Source organism: Vombatus ursinus, unplaced genomic scaffold (genome assembly GCF_900497805.2).
Source record: "Vombatus ursinus unplaced genomic scaffold, bare-nosed wombat genome assembly UNPS02014166.1, whole genome shotgun sequence".
Lineage (NCBI taxonomy): Eukaryota > Metazoa > Chordata > Mammalia > Diprotodontia > Vombatidae > Vombatus > Vombatus ursinus.
In genome coordinates this window covers 125929-144286 of record NW_020953944.1, presented here as the reverse complement: position 1 = coordinate 144286, position 18358 = coordinate 125929, and the positions used below count along the sequence as shown (strand labels likewise).

The window sequence follows — 18358 nt, the reverse complement described above, 5'->3', positions numbered from 1 at the left end:
GGGGGCCACATGGGGAGGCCACATAGAAGAGGTGACTCTTGAGTGCCTCGAGGGGGAGGTGAGAAATATGCTCTGGAGCTCTGGGCCTTTTGTGTTGGAGGTTTTTGCCCTTGTAGCCACAATAGGCACTTGAACGTGGGTTGTATCAAATTCCATGGGGAATGGGGAAGCAGCTTGTATGGAGGTATGGAGAGAGGAGACGATTGGGGAAGAGCTGATGGGTGGTTTTGGCTGGGATGGGAGGAATCCAGAGTAAGACAGGAAAGGCCTGGCAGAGCTGGGGACAGTGGGAAGTCCCAGAGGCTCGTGACGGGAGCCGCCTCAGGGCGGAATGGCCACCTTGAGAGGTATTGGTTTCCTCCTCAGAGTGTTATAGATTTAGAGTCTGGAAAAGACCGAACATCTCTAAATGTCTAATAGAAGATATCCAATCCGATGCCTAGATTGCTCTACAGTAGAGGAAACCGAAGCCCAGTGACCCGTGCAAAGCAGAGCCAGAGAAAAAGGGCCCTCGGAGGTGTACTCCAACTCTCATTATACGGAAGAGGAAAATGAGGCCAGGGAGTGACTTCCTCACCTGAGGTCACACAGGTAGCCGGTGTCAGAGCTGGGACTGGACCCCAGTCATTCTGATTCTGCCCAGTGCCTTTCCTCCTTGGCCGCACTCATGGTCATCTTTCGGGGACGACTGGATGACCACTTTCTGGGTGTGTTGTCGAAGGCTTCCTCTTTACCTCCAGCTTAGACTTGATGACCTTGGGTGGCCCCGTCAGCTCTGTGATGCTGGATGTTCTAGTCCCAGATTTGGAAACGATCCTGCCGTTCAGCCTCAGCTGTGTGAGCGATATCCCGTTGAGTCACAAAGGCCACACAAAGGCGGCACAGTGGATAGAGCGCCAGCCCCGGATTCAGGAGGATCCGAGTTCAAATCTGGCCTTGGACACATAGCACTTACTAGCTGTGTGACCCTGGGCAAGTCACTTAACCGTATTGCCTAGCCTTGGTGCTAAGTCACTAAGACTGATGCCCTCTGAATGGCTTAAGGCAAAAGGATGAAATCTCTGGGAGGGCAGCAGTTGGGAATAAGGCCTTGAGTCTGCCTTGGTGGCTCGATTTCTATTTCTGTCATTTCACGGGATTATAGATTTCAAAGCTAAAAGGGACCTCAGATGTCATGTAGACCAACCCTCTTGTTTTACAGACGAGGGCACTGAGGCTCAGAAATGTCACGGGCCTTGATGAAAGTCACACAGGTTCACAGGCTTAGAGCTCGAAGGGCCTCAGAGGTCACCCAGGTCAACTCAGTTTATAGCTAGAGGCCCGGAGGCCCTGAGAGGCCAAGTAATTTGTTCTAGGTCACACAAGGAGTAAGTAATAGAGGTGGGATTTCATTCTATGCAATTTGTAGGCGCATCTATAACTAAAGAAAACCCATTTTGATGCCTCATATTTCAGGCCTTCAGTGATCTGTGCTTTCTCGACGTGAGCTCTCTGATACCCCGCTCTGCCCCCTCATTCTGGAGGACGCTTGTCTGTATAGTCCCCTCAACCTCCATAGTCCATCTGTCGAAGGGCTTAGAGTCCTTCCTGAACGTCTTTCTCTGTTCTGTGGGATTCAAACAAGCCTTTCAAAAGAGAAAAAATGTTTTCATTCTTTCTTTTTAAAATGTGGCAAGTGGTGCTCACTTTCTTAGTCAGAATCCTCTGAACTCAATAGAATCTAACCTTCTCTGCATGACTCAGGCTTCTCATTAGGGCAGTATGTGTCTACCCCCTCCCCTTCTGCTCTTTCCCCCCGGCCCCTGAAATATGGAAGGCTACTCGTCCCAGAGCTAAATGGATCCAGATTGCTCTGCTTTCATAGTTACTGATGATTTTGTCTCTGTCCCTTCATCCAATCAATTAATCAATCAAAACGTACTTAAAGACGATTTGCTATGAGGATGGATAGACGTATAAGGCCTGTTCCCTGACTTAAGTGGTTTCTTCATGTCCATTTTCACTGTTATCCATGCACCTGCTTACAGCAACATTCTTCCCCCCATCCCCCCATTTTCCTCTGTGCCCCTGCCAATGGCCTTTGATTTCTGATTAGCTACTTCCAACGTGGTGCTGGCGTGATAAATGTGTTTGCTGGGATTTTTGGTAAACTGAGTTAACAGGCTCTGAGCAGAGGCCTCTTTTTCATAGTATAGTGCATCGGCTCTGTGACCGTTCTTTTAAGGGCTCGGCCTCTCCGCCTCTTTTTTTTTAAACTTCCAGGTTCGTGGCTATATTCCAGATGATTGAGCTTGCCAAATTTTGCATGACCTCTGTACATGCAGGGTGTTACTGTATGCTGATGCTTATATATTCTTTATGGAAAGCACAAAGCTCAGATATTTGCCTTGTGAAGTCTGTAAAACCAGAAGTGGGGAAAAAAAAGGGCCTGGTGGCCAGAGACTAGGGGTCCTGGATCCCTCCTCATGGCTTCCATAAAAGCAGAGCAGACCTGGGAAACACATTTCCTCTGGGTGATCCAGATGGAAGACATTCACTGCAGTGACCCTGAAATACACAAAGATTTTCCAGAGTGAGTCTCCGCGGGCCATAACATTGAAATCCAGATAAATCTAGGGGCCACCAAAGCACCCTATTTCCCAATCACTTCTTGTCGCTTCCTCAAGTCTTTTGTTGGCAAAAATATACCCTGCGTGGTGCAGGTGCTGGACCTGGAGTCAGGAAGACCTGGGTTCAAGTCCTGCCTTTGAGGCTCACTCGCTGTGTGATCATAGGGACGTAATAGCCTCTCTGAGCCTCAGGTGACTCTGAGACTCTAAACTAAAGACTTGTGGGGATGGAGAGCCTTCCTTCCTGGGAGATGTAATGGGTCTTGGGTGGATCCTTAGAGCCAAAGAATCCTTTCTGCTCAGGTTCATGCCGTGTTTGCGTTTGAAAAAAAACTCCAGGTCTCCCAACCCCCTTTCTTCCGCCTCTCCCTGCCCCCCCCCATCATCTTCTTCCTGTCAAGCTTATTTACTGTATTAGAAATTAAAATGTCTTCGTATTATTATGAAAGCTTCAACCTCATGGAAAGGGCTTTGGGGACCCTAAGGGATCTTCCCTGAGCCGTGCTTTGAGAACTATTGGTGCAGTGCATGAAAAGCAGCAGTCCTTGGAGCCAGGAAGACCTGTGTTCAAATCTCTCTTCTGACACATACTGACTGCGTGACCCTGGGCAAGTCACTTAATCTCTTGGGGCTCTAGGCAATTCTTTAAGAACATAAGTTGCACAAGGCTAATGTGGAAATATGTTTTCCGTGACTTAACTGATATCATGTTGCTTGCTTTCTCAATGGATGGAGAAGGACTGGAGGGAGGGAGAGAATTGGGAACTCAAAATTTTAAAAAGCGAATGATGAAAATAAATAATTGTTGGTAAAGAATGTAATTTGCAGAGAAGGCGTCTGTCTGCATTGGAAGAGGGAGTTTTCTTTATACCAATGTAATCACTGGCCCAGTATCTCTCCCTCTATTAATGGGGAAACATGTAAACTCTTACCTTGGGTTAAAACACCACCAGCAGCATGGTGTCCTAGGTGTCAGATGGGGGCAGTTTGTCTGAAATAGATCTGAGGGTCCCAGTGAGCAGCAAGTCATGGCGCCCACAGTGAGTATGGCGGCCAAGTCTGCATTAAGAGCTGTGTAATTGTCAGGAATAAGGGGGTGATCATCCCTCTGTCCTGTGCCTTTATTAGACCCCCATCTGGAGCCTTTTGTTTAGTCATGGGTGCCAGTTTCAGGATAGTATTGGTGAACCATGGGGCAAGGACTTCCAGATCAAGCTCTATGAGTAGCTGCAGAAGAAGCTGGGGATGTTTAGTCCGGGAAAGAGGAGGCTCGTGGCAGCACGCTACCTGTCCTCAAGTATTTGGAGGGATCCATATAGAGGAAGATTCGATCTGGGCCAAGGCAGAGGCAAATTCAGGCTCAGGAGAAGCTCCCCAGCACTTGGGGTCGTCCCAAGGAGGAAGGGGAGAGGAAACGCCCTCATTGGCAGGGCTTAGGCGTGGGCTTCCACATGGGGGGGGGTGATGTGGCTCTTAAGATTCTACCCCACTTTGTAATTTGGCGATTCTCTGATCTCCTCGTGTCTTCTCCTAGGTTTGCCCTGTGGTTCCTGTGTGTGGCACTCAGAAAAATGTAAGGAGAGTGAGCAGGGGCCTGTCCCAGGGCTCAGGGCAAGTGCGTTTTATTTCTGGGTGCACCATGACTTAGCTCTCCAATGGAAAGAACAGTGGCCTGGGGAGTGAGCTCTAGGCCCGACTCCACCTTTGACCATTGGGCAGCTCACTTAACATCTTGAGTCGCTGCTTTGTCCACTAACAGATGAGCATTAAGTCGTTGTGTTCAGTGAATACAAGTTGTTTGTATTCCGTTGGAAGCTGGGCCACGTCCTGCCCAACTGCATGGCAGGGCTGTTCAGCAGACTGTGGCCAAATGGCGGCAGGGTCCTGCCAGGGGATCCATGTAACATGTGGATTTGTTTGCTTTTTCAGCGGAGGGTCAAAGACGTCATCAGTCCAATTGTGTTTGAAGCCGCCTACAGCCTTGGTGACCATGTGATTGAAAGAGAGGAGAAGGAGCTGCCTCCTCTTACACCCATTCTTCGATGGAAAAAAGGACAGAAGATTGCTCAGAAGAACCAGGTTGGAATTATATAGCCTTCCAATTCTTTAGCCAGTGTTTGATCGATGTTTCTTTGTTTACATCACTCACTTCCCAATGACCAGGCTTCCCATTGGAATTCTCCCCCATAACAAAGAAAAACAGGCAAACAAAACGAACATCAACAACAGAAAACAGTGTATGTAGCATTCTGAACTGGTAGGACACCACCTTCCTATTAAGTGCAGAAAAGGATGTTGTTGTCTTTTTAACGGTTCTATAGCATGAAGGTAATTGAGACTTAGGGAGAATACAGTAAGCACCATTGGACTGGGGAGTCAAGAGATCTGGGTTCGAGTTTTGCCAGAGCCATTAATTAGCTGCAGGAAAATCAGTTTTCCTGGAATTAGGCCTAGTCTAGAAAATGAGCTGATTGAATTGAATGCTCCCTGAGCTTCCTTTCAAATGGAAAATTCCAGATAGTGATGAAAGAATCAGAGCAGTTAAGGAATGAATGAGGTTAACCAGTTAATTAGCAGCAGGAAGATGGGAGGCAGTAGGGGGATTGATTGCTTGTCCTGTGCTGTCACCACGCAGAGTGTGGCTGGACACAGAGGCAAGAGACACGAGTTCAAATCCTGCTCTGGTATTTACCAGCTGTCTGATCCTGGGCAAGTTACTTAACTGCTCTTGGACTCTGTTTTCTCATCTGTAAAATGGGTATAATAACTGCACTGGCCTCAGGGCTTTCGTGATCTTCAAAAGAGAGAACATGTGGAAAATACTTTGCAAACCTTGAAATGAAATAGAAATGTTAGCTATTCTTTTTGCTACCTATGTGTCCCTGGACCTCGATCTCCTCATTTGTAAAATGAGATCAATAGACTAGATTACTACTTCTAGCTCTATGAACGAAAGGATAAATGAACGAATAAAAACATTTATTAAGCCTTTCATTTGTGGCAGAGGTCATGCTTGAGCAATGGAGAGAGATACAAATGCCATGTCCCTGCCCTCCAGGAGCTTACATTCTAATAGGAGAGTGAGAACCAGGTTGGGGTGCTTTGGTCCTGAAAGTTAGAAGGATAGCGAGTGGGGTCCCAGGGAGGGGAATGGATTGACCCACCCCACCAGAAAGAATTGACTGAGTTGATTTGCTGGTGGTTCAAGAACTAGGGCTTTGGCTGGCAGGAAGAAGGGGGCCCTTTCATGGGCCATGAAGAAGATGGTCAGAGAGCTGAGAGTGGAACATGGAGACCTTTTCCTGAAATGGTGACCCGGCAGAGATGGTCACAGGCCAGAGGACGAGGGTCCCAAGGTGCCATTTCTCCAGGGTAGGAAGGCTGCTGGCCAGTCTCTCATGGGGGGCCTTGCTTGCTGAGCTGGGAGCGATCCTCGGAATTTGTGGAACACGGAGAGGTTTAACCAGGAGTGCATCTGTTCTTGCATACCTGGCTTGGCCTGGTTTGGGGGAGTGAGGTGGTGCCAGCCCTCCTCTGAGATGTGTGAAATAGAATACTTTTCTGAAAATATACAATGAGCCTGGAATATGATGCCTCTTCTTGAAACACATTACTCACGTCGTGTTGATGCTGGCCTCTCTGAAGTGTCGGGGTGGCAGCCTCGGCCCTGAGATACAGATCTGGAACTTGCCCTGCCCTCGGCGCTGACACCAGCGTGCGGTTCCTCTGCCCAGAGTACTAGGTGCCCCATCTGCCACCTCCCTCACTCGGCCCTAGGTTGCTGCCCTCCAGGGTGGAAATTAAAGAAAGGTAGATTTCTGTTCACTCTAGAGGGAAAAACAAAAACTTCCTCACACCTGGAAGGATCCCAAAGTACGGTGGGTGGTCTCAGAAGGTGCTCATTTGGCCCTCAGCAGAGGCCTTCAGATGAAGGCTGGATGCCCGTTGTTGGGGACAGTGGTGGAGGGAGTTTCTGCCAGGGAGAGGCTGGACTCTGTGACCTCTGAGATCCTCCCCACATCTGCGTCTGTGATTCTGTGATGGGCCCTTGGGGAGGGTGGTAGCCAGGGAAGGCTGTAGAAAGGAGGAAGAGGAAAGGCACTTGAAAGGCTCTCCACGGAAAACAGTCTGAGAGGAGAGGGAGGGTGAGGGCAGGGCCTGGAGGACGTCAGTATCTCCCTGGACAGGAGCCTGTGAAGGGCGGCAGGAGGGGCTGGACAAGTAGATCCAAGACAGTTTGTGGGAGGCCCTGAATGCCAGAGTTAGAAGTTGACACTTTCTTCTCGGGCAGCGGGTGGCTGCTGGAGGTTTTGAGTAAGAGGAGATCATACATTGAGAGTGGGAGGAGTCCTTAGAGACCATCAAGTCCAGCCTCATTTTACAGATGAGGAAACTGAGGCCAGAGCAGCAAAGTGACTCAGGATCACAGTGTCCATCGTAGATTTAGAGCTGGAAGGTCCCTCAGAGACTGAGTCCAGTTGTCTCATGTTACAGATGAGGAAACTGAGCTCAGGTTAAATGATTTCTATAGAGTTTTGTTGTTCAGTCATTTTAGTTGTGTCTGACTTTTTGTGATCCTCTTTGGGGTTTTCTTGGCAAGGAAACTGGAGTGGTTTGCATTTCCTTTTCCAGCTCATTTTACAGATGAAGAAACTGAGACAAACAGGAGTAAGTGACTTGCCCAGGGTCACACAGCTAGGAAGCGTCTGAGGCCAGATTTGAACTCAAAAATGACTCTTCCTGATTCCAAGCCCAGGGCTCCATCTGCTGGGCCATGTAGCTGCCCTTGTTGCTTAAGGTTACAAGCTAGTAAGTACCTGAGTCAGGATTTGAACTCGGGTCTCCCAAATGCAAGTTCATCACTAGTCACTTTATCACCCAATGGTGCTTTAGGAAGATTATTTGGGCACTGATGTGAAGCGTGAACTGGAGAGGGGCTAGACTGGGTGGGGGCAGTTCTCTAAGACCCTGTGGTGCTTTGGGAAGGTAGAGAGCACACTGGGAGATGGGAAAGTGTGTTGAAAGGTGACTCGTGTAACCCAGATGTATTCCAACCTGCCAGGCCTCATGATGTGGTCGTGTGTTTCTACAAAAGGTGTTGGCTGAAGTCCCAGCAAAGGCTTTGGTTATCGTTTGATGTGTGTGTGGTGGGGGGCACCTGGAAAGGATCACCAGAGACCAGAGAGGGGTCAGCCAAATGCCTGGGCTTCAAAAAGGGGAAATGGGATGAGACGAGCCCTGTTTGCGTCTCTGCTCAAAGTGGTTTTTATTCTTGAAAAGGGTCTGAAGGGATGAAGGCACTTTCTGAGCTGTTACTGAGCAATCTCATTTTAGGCAGAAGTGACAGGTTGTTCATGGGTCTTGTGAAGGGAAGGGCATTGAAATATGGGGAAAGGAGGCGTCCGGGCAGGTGGCGGGGAGCTAGGAGACCATTGTGGGCCCAGGGGAACAGCCCTCGGGAGATGGAACAGCCAGGAGAACATTGGTCTAGAACACAGGTTCTCCAGCTTAAACAGTGGGGATCCCCAAGAGAGGGATTTATGTGGGTTTATATTTATGTGCTAATGTTTATGTTATACATTTCTGTGGGTCCTATCTACCAACATCGACCTTATGAGAAATGAAAACATCTTAGTATTATTATGAAAAGGGTTTTGACCTTGCAGACCACCCTTTGAGAACTGCTGTGCTAGAACACAGGATGTATGAATCGGGGAGGGTTGTGTAAAGCTTGGCGAGAGCCAGACTGTGAAGTGCAGTCAATGCCGAAAAAAGCAGTTTGTTGTTTCTCTTAGCAGCATTAGGGAACCGTGGAAGGTCCTTGAGGAGGAGAATAGCATGATCAGACCTGTCCTTTGGGAATATGTTTGGCAGCTGGGTGGAGAATGGCCTGGAGAAGGGAGAGGCTGAACGTAGGGAGACCAATTCTACTGGGCCAGAGATCATGAAGACCTGAATTAGCAGGTGGTTTTGTGAGTGGGGAGAAAGGCATAGTTATGAGAGATCTCAGGTAGGAAGAAACCCATAAGAGAGGAGACTGGTGAGAGGCCCGTAAGGAGAGAGAGGCCAGGAGAAGAGGGTGGTCGCGGGGAAGAAGGCTGCAGAGAGCTCCAGGAGGATGACAGCTGGGAAAAGCTGTCTGGTCCAAGCAGTGGGCCAGGAGGAGAGCAGTGTGGGTCCAGTGGTGGGGGGGGGATAGAAGGCAGATTGCAAAGGGTGGAGGAGAAAGTGGAAGGTGTGAGAGTTGTGACAGGGAGTGTTTGGGGCGCTTTGTAGGTAGGGCCTAAGCTGTGGCAGGGAGGAGAGGCATGGGATCATAGCTGGAGGGTCTGGTGAGGACCAGGAGAGGTCTTTTTGGCCACGTTTGTAGGCAGCAGGGAAGGCCCTCGGGTGCTCCCTCCTCCTCTCTGAGGCATTTCTTTCTTTATCTCCCCCTACCCCATCTCTTGAAATGACTTGGAGTCAGTAATACCTTGGTCCAAATTCCACTCAAGATACTTGGCAGCTGCGGGACCACTACCTCAGTTTCTTTGTCTGTGAAATGAGGAGTTGGAGTAGATGACCTCTAAGAGCCCTTCCAACCCTTAGCCTATGATCCTATGATTATCTGAAGTAGGTGGAATCTTTGGTGGTTAGACCAGAAGACTTTAAACACTTGCTGTCCATACATGGCAAAGGTGTGGGGAAAAGTAGACACAAGAACAGTGGGACGTCATGGCGAGAACGCTAGACTTGGAGACAGAAGACCTGACTCTGAAACTTACTAACCTGGTGATCAGAAGTAATCCATTTAATGTTAGTAGTTCTCAGTTTCTCCATCTGTGAGGTGGGGATGATTCCATTCATATCACATCCTGCATTGGGTTTTTGTGAGGAAGGTGCTTTGTCGTCAATGTAGCAGAAGAGAAGTGCTAATAACGCTGTTAGTAACATTAATAATGTCAGTGAATGGAAGGTGTCGTATGCAAACATGCATGAGCAGAGTGAGCTGGGTAGAGCATCGTGGCCCCCAGACCCCTGATGGAGAGCTTGGGGGCAGCTGGGTGGTGCAGTGGATAGAATTCTGGGCCTGGAGTTAGGAAGCCCTGAGTCAAATGCAACCTCAGATATTTACCAGTTGCTGTGTGACCCTCGGCGAGTCATGTAACCTCTGTTAGCCTCAGTTTCTTCATCTGTAAAATGAGGATAACAATGGCCCCAATCTCCTGGGGTGGTTGTGAGATAAAATAAGACAATATTTGTAGGATGCTTAGTGCAAGGACTGGCACATGGAAGGCGCTATATAAATGTTAGCTGTTATTATTAGAGACTTTAGAGGCCGTGTAGTCACTTTATAAATAAGAAAAATGAGGCCCAGAGAGGCGAAATATCTCTTCGGGGTCATTCAGCTAGTAAGTAGTAGAGCCAGAGACGGAAAGCAGGCCCTGTGACCTGGAATGGATTGCTTGTTCTAGCTGAAACCTCGTCACATGAACCTGATCTCTCACGACGGGCGAGAAGTCTGGCAGTTGGAGGTGTAGATAGAGAAGTCCGTTTGGACTCATGGCCGGTGTATCAAATGATACGGCCGTCAGAAGAGGGTTCTCCATAGGCCAAACGTGCAAGGAGGAGGAAGAACCGCCATCGGCTGGTGGATCTACGTTGCCGTGTTCCTCGTTCCCCAGAACTGTGTGTGTGTGACTTACTTACATGAGCTCAAGTGGTTTAAAAAAATCATGTCATGCCTTCTGTGTGACCTGAGCTGTCCCTCATCCTTTCCGGCACTCTCTGACATTTACTTAGACTTCACCTTGCTTCCAATTTCCGCAGCCATTCAGGAACCAACAGTATTCTGAGTTTGATTATCCAGTCGGATGGTACCCGAACCACGTACCCAACTCCAACAGACAGAACTAGAGTGGGGCAGTTTAGAGGACGTGGTCAGCACTTGGGACCTTCCACTTAGGGTTGGGAGGGACCTTGGAAGTCGTGTGGTCAAACCCTTCATTTTACAGTTGAGAAGACTGAGGCACGTAGTGGTGAAATAGTGACTTGCCAAAGGTTCCATGGGTAGCTAGCAGCCTAAGCCTCCGTTACACGAGGGGCCCTTGCCATGCTCACTTTACTTCTAACTTGACTCCCTTTTCTGAGTTCCTTCCACTTCCTTGCCAGCAGCCTTGCCCACCCCCTGCCCTTTCCACCTCCTTTTATGCTTCATTTTCCTTCATTAGAATGTAAACTCCTTGAGGCTGTCCTGTCTGTATTTGTATCCTCAGCGCTTAGCACAATACATGGCACATTGTCAGAACTTAATAAAGGCTCTCTCTGTCTGCTCACCTCCCTTTTTTCTCTGTCTCTACCCATGTCTCCTCTTTCCCCTTTCCTCCCTTCCTCTCTCTCCCTTTCCCCCAATGTCTTTTTCCCTCTCCCTCTTTCTTATTGGAATCTCTGTTTTCTCACCACAAGATGTCTCCCCATCCCCTGCTTCCAAATGAAGGATCCTTCTCAGGTGTAGGTGGTGGCATTTGCCCTGGGTGTAAAATTCCCTAGTTAGGGCTCTGGCAAAATGTTGCTCAGAAACTCTTGCTTTCCATTAAAAACACACACACACACACACACACACACACACACACACACACACACACAACCAGACTGCATACACACATGTGATATGTAGTTATATACTTATATATGCATGTGCATATTTATAAAATATTTATTGATACGTTGCTTTTACATCCCCTTCATTCCTTGCTCAGGGAGCCATCCCCTGTAACAAAGAATAAAATACAGACAAAAAGGAAACACAGTCAAATAAAACCAGCACATTATCTGAGTCTGACGGTGTATGCAGTGCTCTGCACCCATAGTCCTCTCCTTCTGTGAAGGAGAGAGGGAGGTGTGTCTTCTCATTTCTTCTTATGGGACAACCTGGTTCATTAGAATGACACAATGTTCCATTTTTCTTAGATTCTTCTCGTTTACATCGTTGTAGTCATTGTGTATGTTGTTTACCTGGTTTTGCTGACTTTCTGTCGTGCAAACTGAGGGTAGAGTTTGGGTAAGTGGATTAGAATGATTTATTCATGTGGCCAGGTGCAGCTTAGGAGGGTATGGACAACAGCAGTTCAGTTAGGGATAGTGTCTCAAGGGGCCTCCCTTTCCCCCACCATCCCTTGGGGCAACGTGCTTTGGGTGGTGTAGGACATACTCTCTAGCTGAAGGCCCAGAGATGCTGGAGACCCAAGTTTACATAGGGTTTTTAGACCCAGGGCCTGCCATGGCAGCTGTCATGTTGTCAGTGAGGCGAGAGGGTCAGGGAGCATGGACCCGTAGCAGAAGGGAGTCTCCAAAAATTAACCTGTCCAGGACGAGGATGGTGGAATTATGACTGTGCCATGTCAGCAAGCTTGCTGGGGAGATTCACCAGCTAGGTCTGACTAGAGCTAGGTACAGTTTAAACCTTAAGGGACTAGGATTGTGTAAAAGGAGACAGACCTAGGAGGGCAGGGCCATAGACCCCTCTGTCAATTCACATCCCTTTGCGTCAGTTCATCTGAGTCCTCTCACGCTTCTCTGTACTCACCCTCATTTCCTCTAGCACTGTGGTGTTCGGCAACATTCACGTACCAAAATTGGTTTAGCCATTCTAATTTGTTCACACTTCTTTATTATTACGAAAATGCAGGCATAAATCCTGTAGTTTTGGTGGAGCCTTTCTCTCTGTCTTTGATTTTTCAAGGACTGTATAACTTATCATTCAGATCTGTGGGTCAAAGGGTGTGGGTCACTTTCTTTACAAAATTCCAAATACTTTCCAGAGTAGTTAGGCCAGTTCACATCTCTTCCAGCAGGGTGTGAGTGTGCCTGCTGCCAATCCCTCCGATGTTGACCATTCCCATTGTCCTTCTTACCAATTTGTTGGGTGTTTGGTTAAACATGACAGTTTAAAAATGTGCACTTCTCTTATTATTAGTCCTGTGAACCAGTCTTCCATACAGTTATTAATACTTTGCAGTCCATCTTTTGAGAACTGTTTGTTTAAATCCTTTGAATGACTCTTTGTCGTATATTTCTGTTAACTTTCCATATGTTATGGATATCAGACCCTTGTTAGAGATATTTGGTGCAAAGAAGTTTTTCCAGATCAGTGTTTTCTCTTTTTGTCATATCTGCATTGATTTTGTTTGTATATCTTAAACTATCCAGTAATCCACTGTGTTCCTTCTGCCTTGGGCCAACCCTAAGGAGACCCTTAAAGGAACATAGCCAACCCTTCAATCTGCATACGTGCCTTAAACCTAGAAAATGAACTCGGGCCATGATTGATGTTGTAGAAACTTCACTGTTTTTAGGTTGAGATACTCTGGTCCATTCCTAGAGCAGAAATGACAGCCATGAGTTAGGCTGGTTTTCCCAGAGGAAAAATGGAGAAGCAGGAAAAATTCATTGAGTCTTTTCCTTCCTTCTCCTTGTTCTGCTTATTAGGCAAATAAGAAATGATAGCTCCGTGATCTTTCCTCATGTGTCCTCCAGATGTGTGAGGGAGGAGAAAAAGGATTTTCAGGGCTGAGCCCACTTCAGGAAGTGAAACTAATTTAAATTTGGGCTAGTATAGTGGTTTCACTGACTGAATCCTAGCTTTCCCAGAGAGCTGAATGGCCTCGTTATGTGGTATAATGTCGCCTCAAATAATCAGGGAAAGAAATTCTTTTAAAAGGACTGATTCTCTTCACTTAATAATAGCCCTGAGTATGTAGGAAACAACCAAGTAATCAATGAGCATTTATTATTTTTTTGAGATTCCTCTGGTTTGAATTAAATTTTATTTTTTCAATTATCAAACATTTATTTTTCTCTCTTCCTCTTCCCTATCACTGGAAAAATAACCTTGCAACAAATAGACAGTCAATCAAAACAAATTCCTATATTGGCCGTGTCCAAAAATGTGTGTGTCCTTCTGCATCTTAGTCTCTCACCTTTCTGCCAGCAGGTGGATAGCATTTCCGTCAGTGGGCCTCTGGGGTCATGGTTGGTTACATAGTTCAACAGGCATTTATTAACCACCTAATTATGTGCCAGACACTTCACTGAGGGCCTGAATTAGGTGGGGTGTGGGGCATGTGACTGTGGTAGAGAGTATGGGTGGGGGTGATATTAAAGAGGTAGAATGATCAGAATTTATGAATACATAGAGACAGATAAAGGGGGGAAGGGAAGAAAGGGGAGAGGGAGAAAGGAAGGGAAGAAAGAGAGAGAAGAGAAGAAAAAGGAAGGGAAGAGGGAAGGAGGGAGAGAGGAAAAGAAAAGAAGAGAAAGGAAGGGAAGAGGGAGGGAGAGAGAGACAGAGAGAGACAGAGGAGGGGAGGAGGGGGGGAGGAGAGGGGAGGGAGGGAGAGAGACAGAGAGACAGAGAGAATGTCCTTGAATGCTAGACTAGGTCATTTGAACTTTGATGGTGGTATTTACCAACTGAAGTGGAGAAATTGAGAGAGAAATAAGGTAGGTTTGGAGTTGCCGTAATTCTCCTTTGGTCAACTTGAGTCTGAGGTGTTATCGGGTAGAGAGGGGCCATGGGGATGATGGAAGGAACACTGAATTTGCAGTCAGAGGACCAGGGCTTGAGTTCTGGTCTTACTACTTCCTAGCTATATGACCCTGGCTAAATCACTTAACCACCCTGATGCTCTCAGTTACTTCATCTGTACCATGTACTTGTTCCCAGCTCTAATTCTAGGTTTATATGTCCGGGAGGCACTTGGTGAATGCTTCTCAGTGCAGATATCAGGGGTGAGGAGGGAAGAGAGCATGGTAGAGTAGAAAGCCGGCTTGATTCAGATGAAATGGAATCATCCCTATAAGGTCCTATGTCAGTGTTGACTGTTGTCATTATTGTTAATGGCTCTAGTTCAGAGCCAGAGGATCTGAGTTTGAATCTTGGCCCTGCCAATAACTATCTATTTTATTTGGGGCAAGCACATAACCAACAGGTGTTTATTAAGTTCTTACTCACACTAGGAGCTATTATTTGTACTAAAGATACAAAGATAAAAACCAAACAGGCCCTGTCCTCAAGAGGCTTACATTCAATCAAATTCATTTCATCTCTCTGGTTCTCTTTCCCCAACTGTAAGATGAGGGGCTTGATCTGGCTGGCTTTTGAGAACTACAAGCTCCAGCCTTGTAGTCCTATCTAGACTGGGGAGTCCTTTATGGAGAGTTGATGATTTGTGAAATCACCCATAGGGAGTCCTTGCAGATTACCGCGAAGAGGAGAGCCTGCCTGGCTCTGTGCTGGAGGGAGATTACTCTGGAGGTGGTATGAAGGGTGGAGTGGGGAGGGAAGGAGATGGAGGCTACAGAATTTGTCCAGGTGGGTAGAAAGGTAGGCTGAAGGGAAGACAGAAAGGAGAGAGATTTTAGAGGCAGAATCATTTATGAGAGAAATAGTTTGAAGTTTTGGGTCTTAGACGTCTAGACATCTGACTCAGGATTAATGGCCAATTATTTAAGATCTGTTAGCTGCAGCTGCTGAATCACAGAGATAATGATATGCAATGAAACTGACATTCAGAACTCCTGCCAACATGTCTCAGGGAGTATAGGAAACTCTTTATCTTGAAGCCCTGTCGGATATAGTTATTGACTATGGAAATTCTAGAGGGCTCCTTAAAAGAATTCATGCCTCAGAAGCCCTAATCCCATCCTGCTGAACACAGAAACAACACAGCTCTTCCATTTCTCTGGCATTTTGGGGGGGCTGCTCTGGTGGCTGCTTTCCACTCAAGAGGGTGGGGCTAGAATGGGGTCATGGGAGCTTTTCCATAGTGGAAGAGACTGGGAGTCAGTGAATCCCCCCTCACTAGACGTCTTCGAGGAAAGTTTGGATGACTACTTGTGGGCATGATGTTGATGGAATTCTTGTTCACACATGGGTTGAACTGGATGGATACCTCTTCCAACTTGGAAATCCTACAGATCCATGATTTTTCTAAGTTCTTCTACCAAAATATTTTCTGAATTAACTTGTATGAGACATTTTTTTTCAGTCAGCTGAGGAGCCATTCAATTATTGACCAAATTTCATTCTATCTTGTACCTTTAAAAAAAACCTTAGTTTCTCATTTCTCGTTCCCCACATCAATCAGGGGTATGCAGGAGCCAGCTGATTGTTAAATATTTAATGTGAGCATTTACACTTCAGAAATCAGCAAATGTTAAAAATCTCGGCTTGATTTATTGATTTGTTGGTTGTCTAGAATTAAGAAAGTGATGAAGAAGATATTAAGAATGAAGATTAAACTTAAAAGTGTATTATGCATACATTTCCTGTCCCTTTCCAGATAGCCAGTTTTTAAACATTGACCACTTTCACACGCCACGGGTGTGTGGTAGTTTTGGTTTTGAAGATCATTGTATGAACCACCTTATGACCTTTGTTAGGAAAGAGTTTTGAATGAATCAGAATGCTCAGAAATGGGTTGGTTTTCAGAGAGAATCCCAAAGAAAATCTGTTTTTTTATTTGGAGAAAGTAAAATGCAGTGTGGTCAAGACAAGTCAATAAGTATTTCTTAAGCACTTACTATGTACCAGTCAGTCAGCCGGTCGATAAGCATTTATGAATCATCTACTAGGTGCTAGACAGTGTGCTAATCACTGGGGTTAAAAGAAAGGCAAAAAAAACACAGTCTCTGCCCTGAAGGAGCTCAAAGGATAATAGAGGGGACACCATGCAAACAATTATGTACATCCAAGATTTTTGTTAAGTTGTTTTTCAGTTGTGTCTGAGTCTTCATGACCCCATTTTTTGGGGTTTTCTTGGCAGAGGTATTGGAGTGCTTTGTCATTTCTTCCTCCAGCTCATTTTATAGATAAGGAACTGAGGCAAACAGGGTTAAATGACTTGCCCAGAGTCACACAGCTAGTAAGTGTCTGAAGCCAGATTTGAACTCAGGAAGACGAGTTTTCCTGACTCCAGGCCCAGTGTTCTACCCACTGTGCCACCTAGCTGCCCAAGATATAGACAGGGTCAATTGGAGGTAATTAACATGGGGAAGGCACTGGAATTGTAGAAGGTGGGCCTTGAGCTGAGACTGGGAGAAAGCCAGGGAAGCCAGGAGGAGAAGATGAGGATGGAGCAGATTCTAGTCATGGCAGACTAGTCCCTGGACCTACCAATGGGTGTAAGTGGGATTATGAAAGATGCCGTGCTTTGCTGATGGCTGGTGAACTTGTAGCCCAAGAACCCAGTGGTTCTGTTGCAGCCGCGCTGCTCCAGGAAGGAAGCAACGTTATCTCTCTAAAAGTCGTGGTCAAAGCAAGGGGGCTCTGGATGTCGCCCGTGAATGTTGTTTGACGTTTGTTGTTGCCCATATTCCCTTAGACAGTTTTCAGCGGCTGTGCCGAGATGAGTTACTTTGTCATCTTCCTAAACAGTGAAAAGTGTCAGAAGTTGATGAAAGCAGAAAGAAGAAAGCCATTTTCCTTTGATCTTACTTTTCAAAGATTCGGAAGTGACAGGCTTCGAGCCTCCATTCCACTAAAAAGCAATCGCCATCTGTTCCTCCACTCCATCCTTAGATCCTTGTATGCCTTCTCATTTAAGGATGTAATTTCCATGCTCAAGGGAGGGAAAAAACCCCTACACAACTGTGTGTCCCAAGTGATCGTTGGAGAATGCTTTACCTGTAGAGCATCCCAACTAGCCTTAAAGTACAGTCATTTCTAGCTCAAAGCCTTGTTTTCATACCTAATGTAAAATTTAAAGAGAAGGGGGTGAACTGAGTGGGGATGGGAGAAGGAAAGGAAGCCAAGCTTATGTGATAAGTGAGAGTCTTCTGAACAATCTTATGGGGGTAGAGAAATTCAAATGTGATGCACTTTGATGTAGGGGCTGAGTTTTTTTGGCCATTCTTTGTATTCCTGATGCTTAGCACAGTGCCTGGTCCATCGTAGGTGCTTGATAAATGTTCATTGACTGACTTATGATTTAATGATTTTTCCCAACAAGATGGATACCTAACCTCATTTGAATGTCTCAGAGAGCAAGGACCTTGATTCTCTGATCTAATCATAAATTTATTGAGTAGAATCTGGGCTGTGCTTAGAGAAGACTTGTCTTCATCAGTACAGATTTCCAAGACTCTTGATCATCCATTTTTAGTTAATTATTTTTCCATTTCCATTTATTTGCCTAAACTTGACAGATTTTGCTCACTTATTGGTTTTGTTTTCCTTTTATGACTCTTTTGTGATGGGTTTGTATGAAAACATCATTGAAATGACCACAGAATTATTTCATGAACAACCTACTATCCAAAGACAAAAGATTCTGCTCCCAGTTTATCCAAAAAGTACATCAGTCAGCCAGTGTATCAGGAGATACTCTGGGTCCAAATTTTGAAGGTCTTTTAATACCAAACAAGAAGAGTTTGTATTTTGTCCTAGGGATAATAAAGGACCACTGGAATTTCTTAGCAGGGTGGTGCTGTAGTCTGGCCTGTACTTTGTGCATATCAGTTTGGAAACTGTATAGAAGATAGATGGGAGAGGGGAATGATTTGGGACAGGGAGACTAGGTAGGAGACTGTTGCAATAGTTCAGACAAGAGATGATCAGGGACTGAACTCTGTTGGTGGTGGTGTGAGTGGAGAGAAGGGGATGGATACAAGGCATGTTGGGTGGATAAACCCAACCAAGCTTGGCAAATGATGAAGTATGGAGTGTGTGTGTGTGTGTGTGTGTGTGTGTGTGTGTGTGTGTGTGTGTG

At 46.3% G+C, this 18358-nt stretch overlaps 1 protein-coding gene across 1 annotated transcript in view; it reads left to right on the top strand.

Moving 5' to 3' along the window:
- ITGA9 (integrin subunit alpha 9) overlaps positions 1-18358 on the top strand; it is a 308486-nt gene that overhangs the window by 167974 nt on the left and 122154 nt on the right. Inside the window, exon 16 of the mRNA XM_027859352.1 lies at positions 4539-4688. Coding sequence (XP_027715153.1) covers positions 4539-4688 — 150 coding nt within the window. The remainder of the gene's footprint in view (positions 1-4538; positions 4689-18358) is intronic.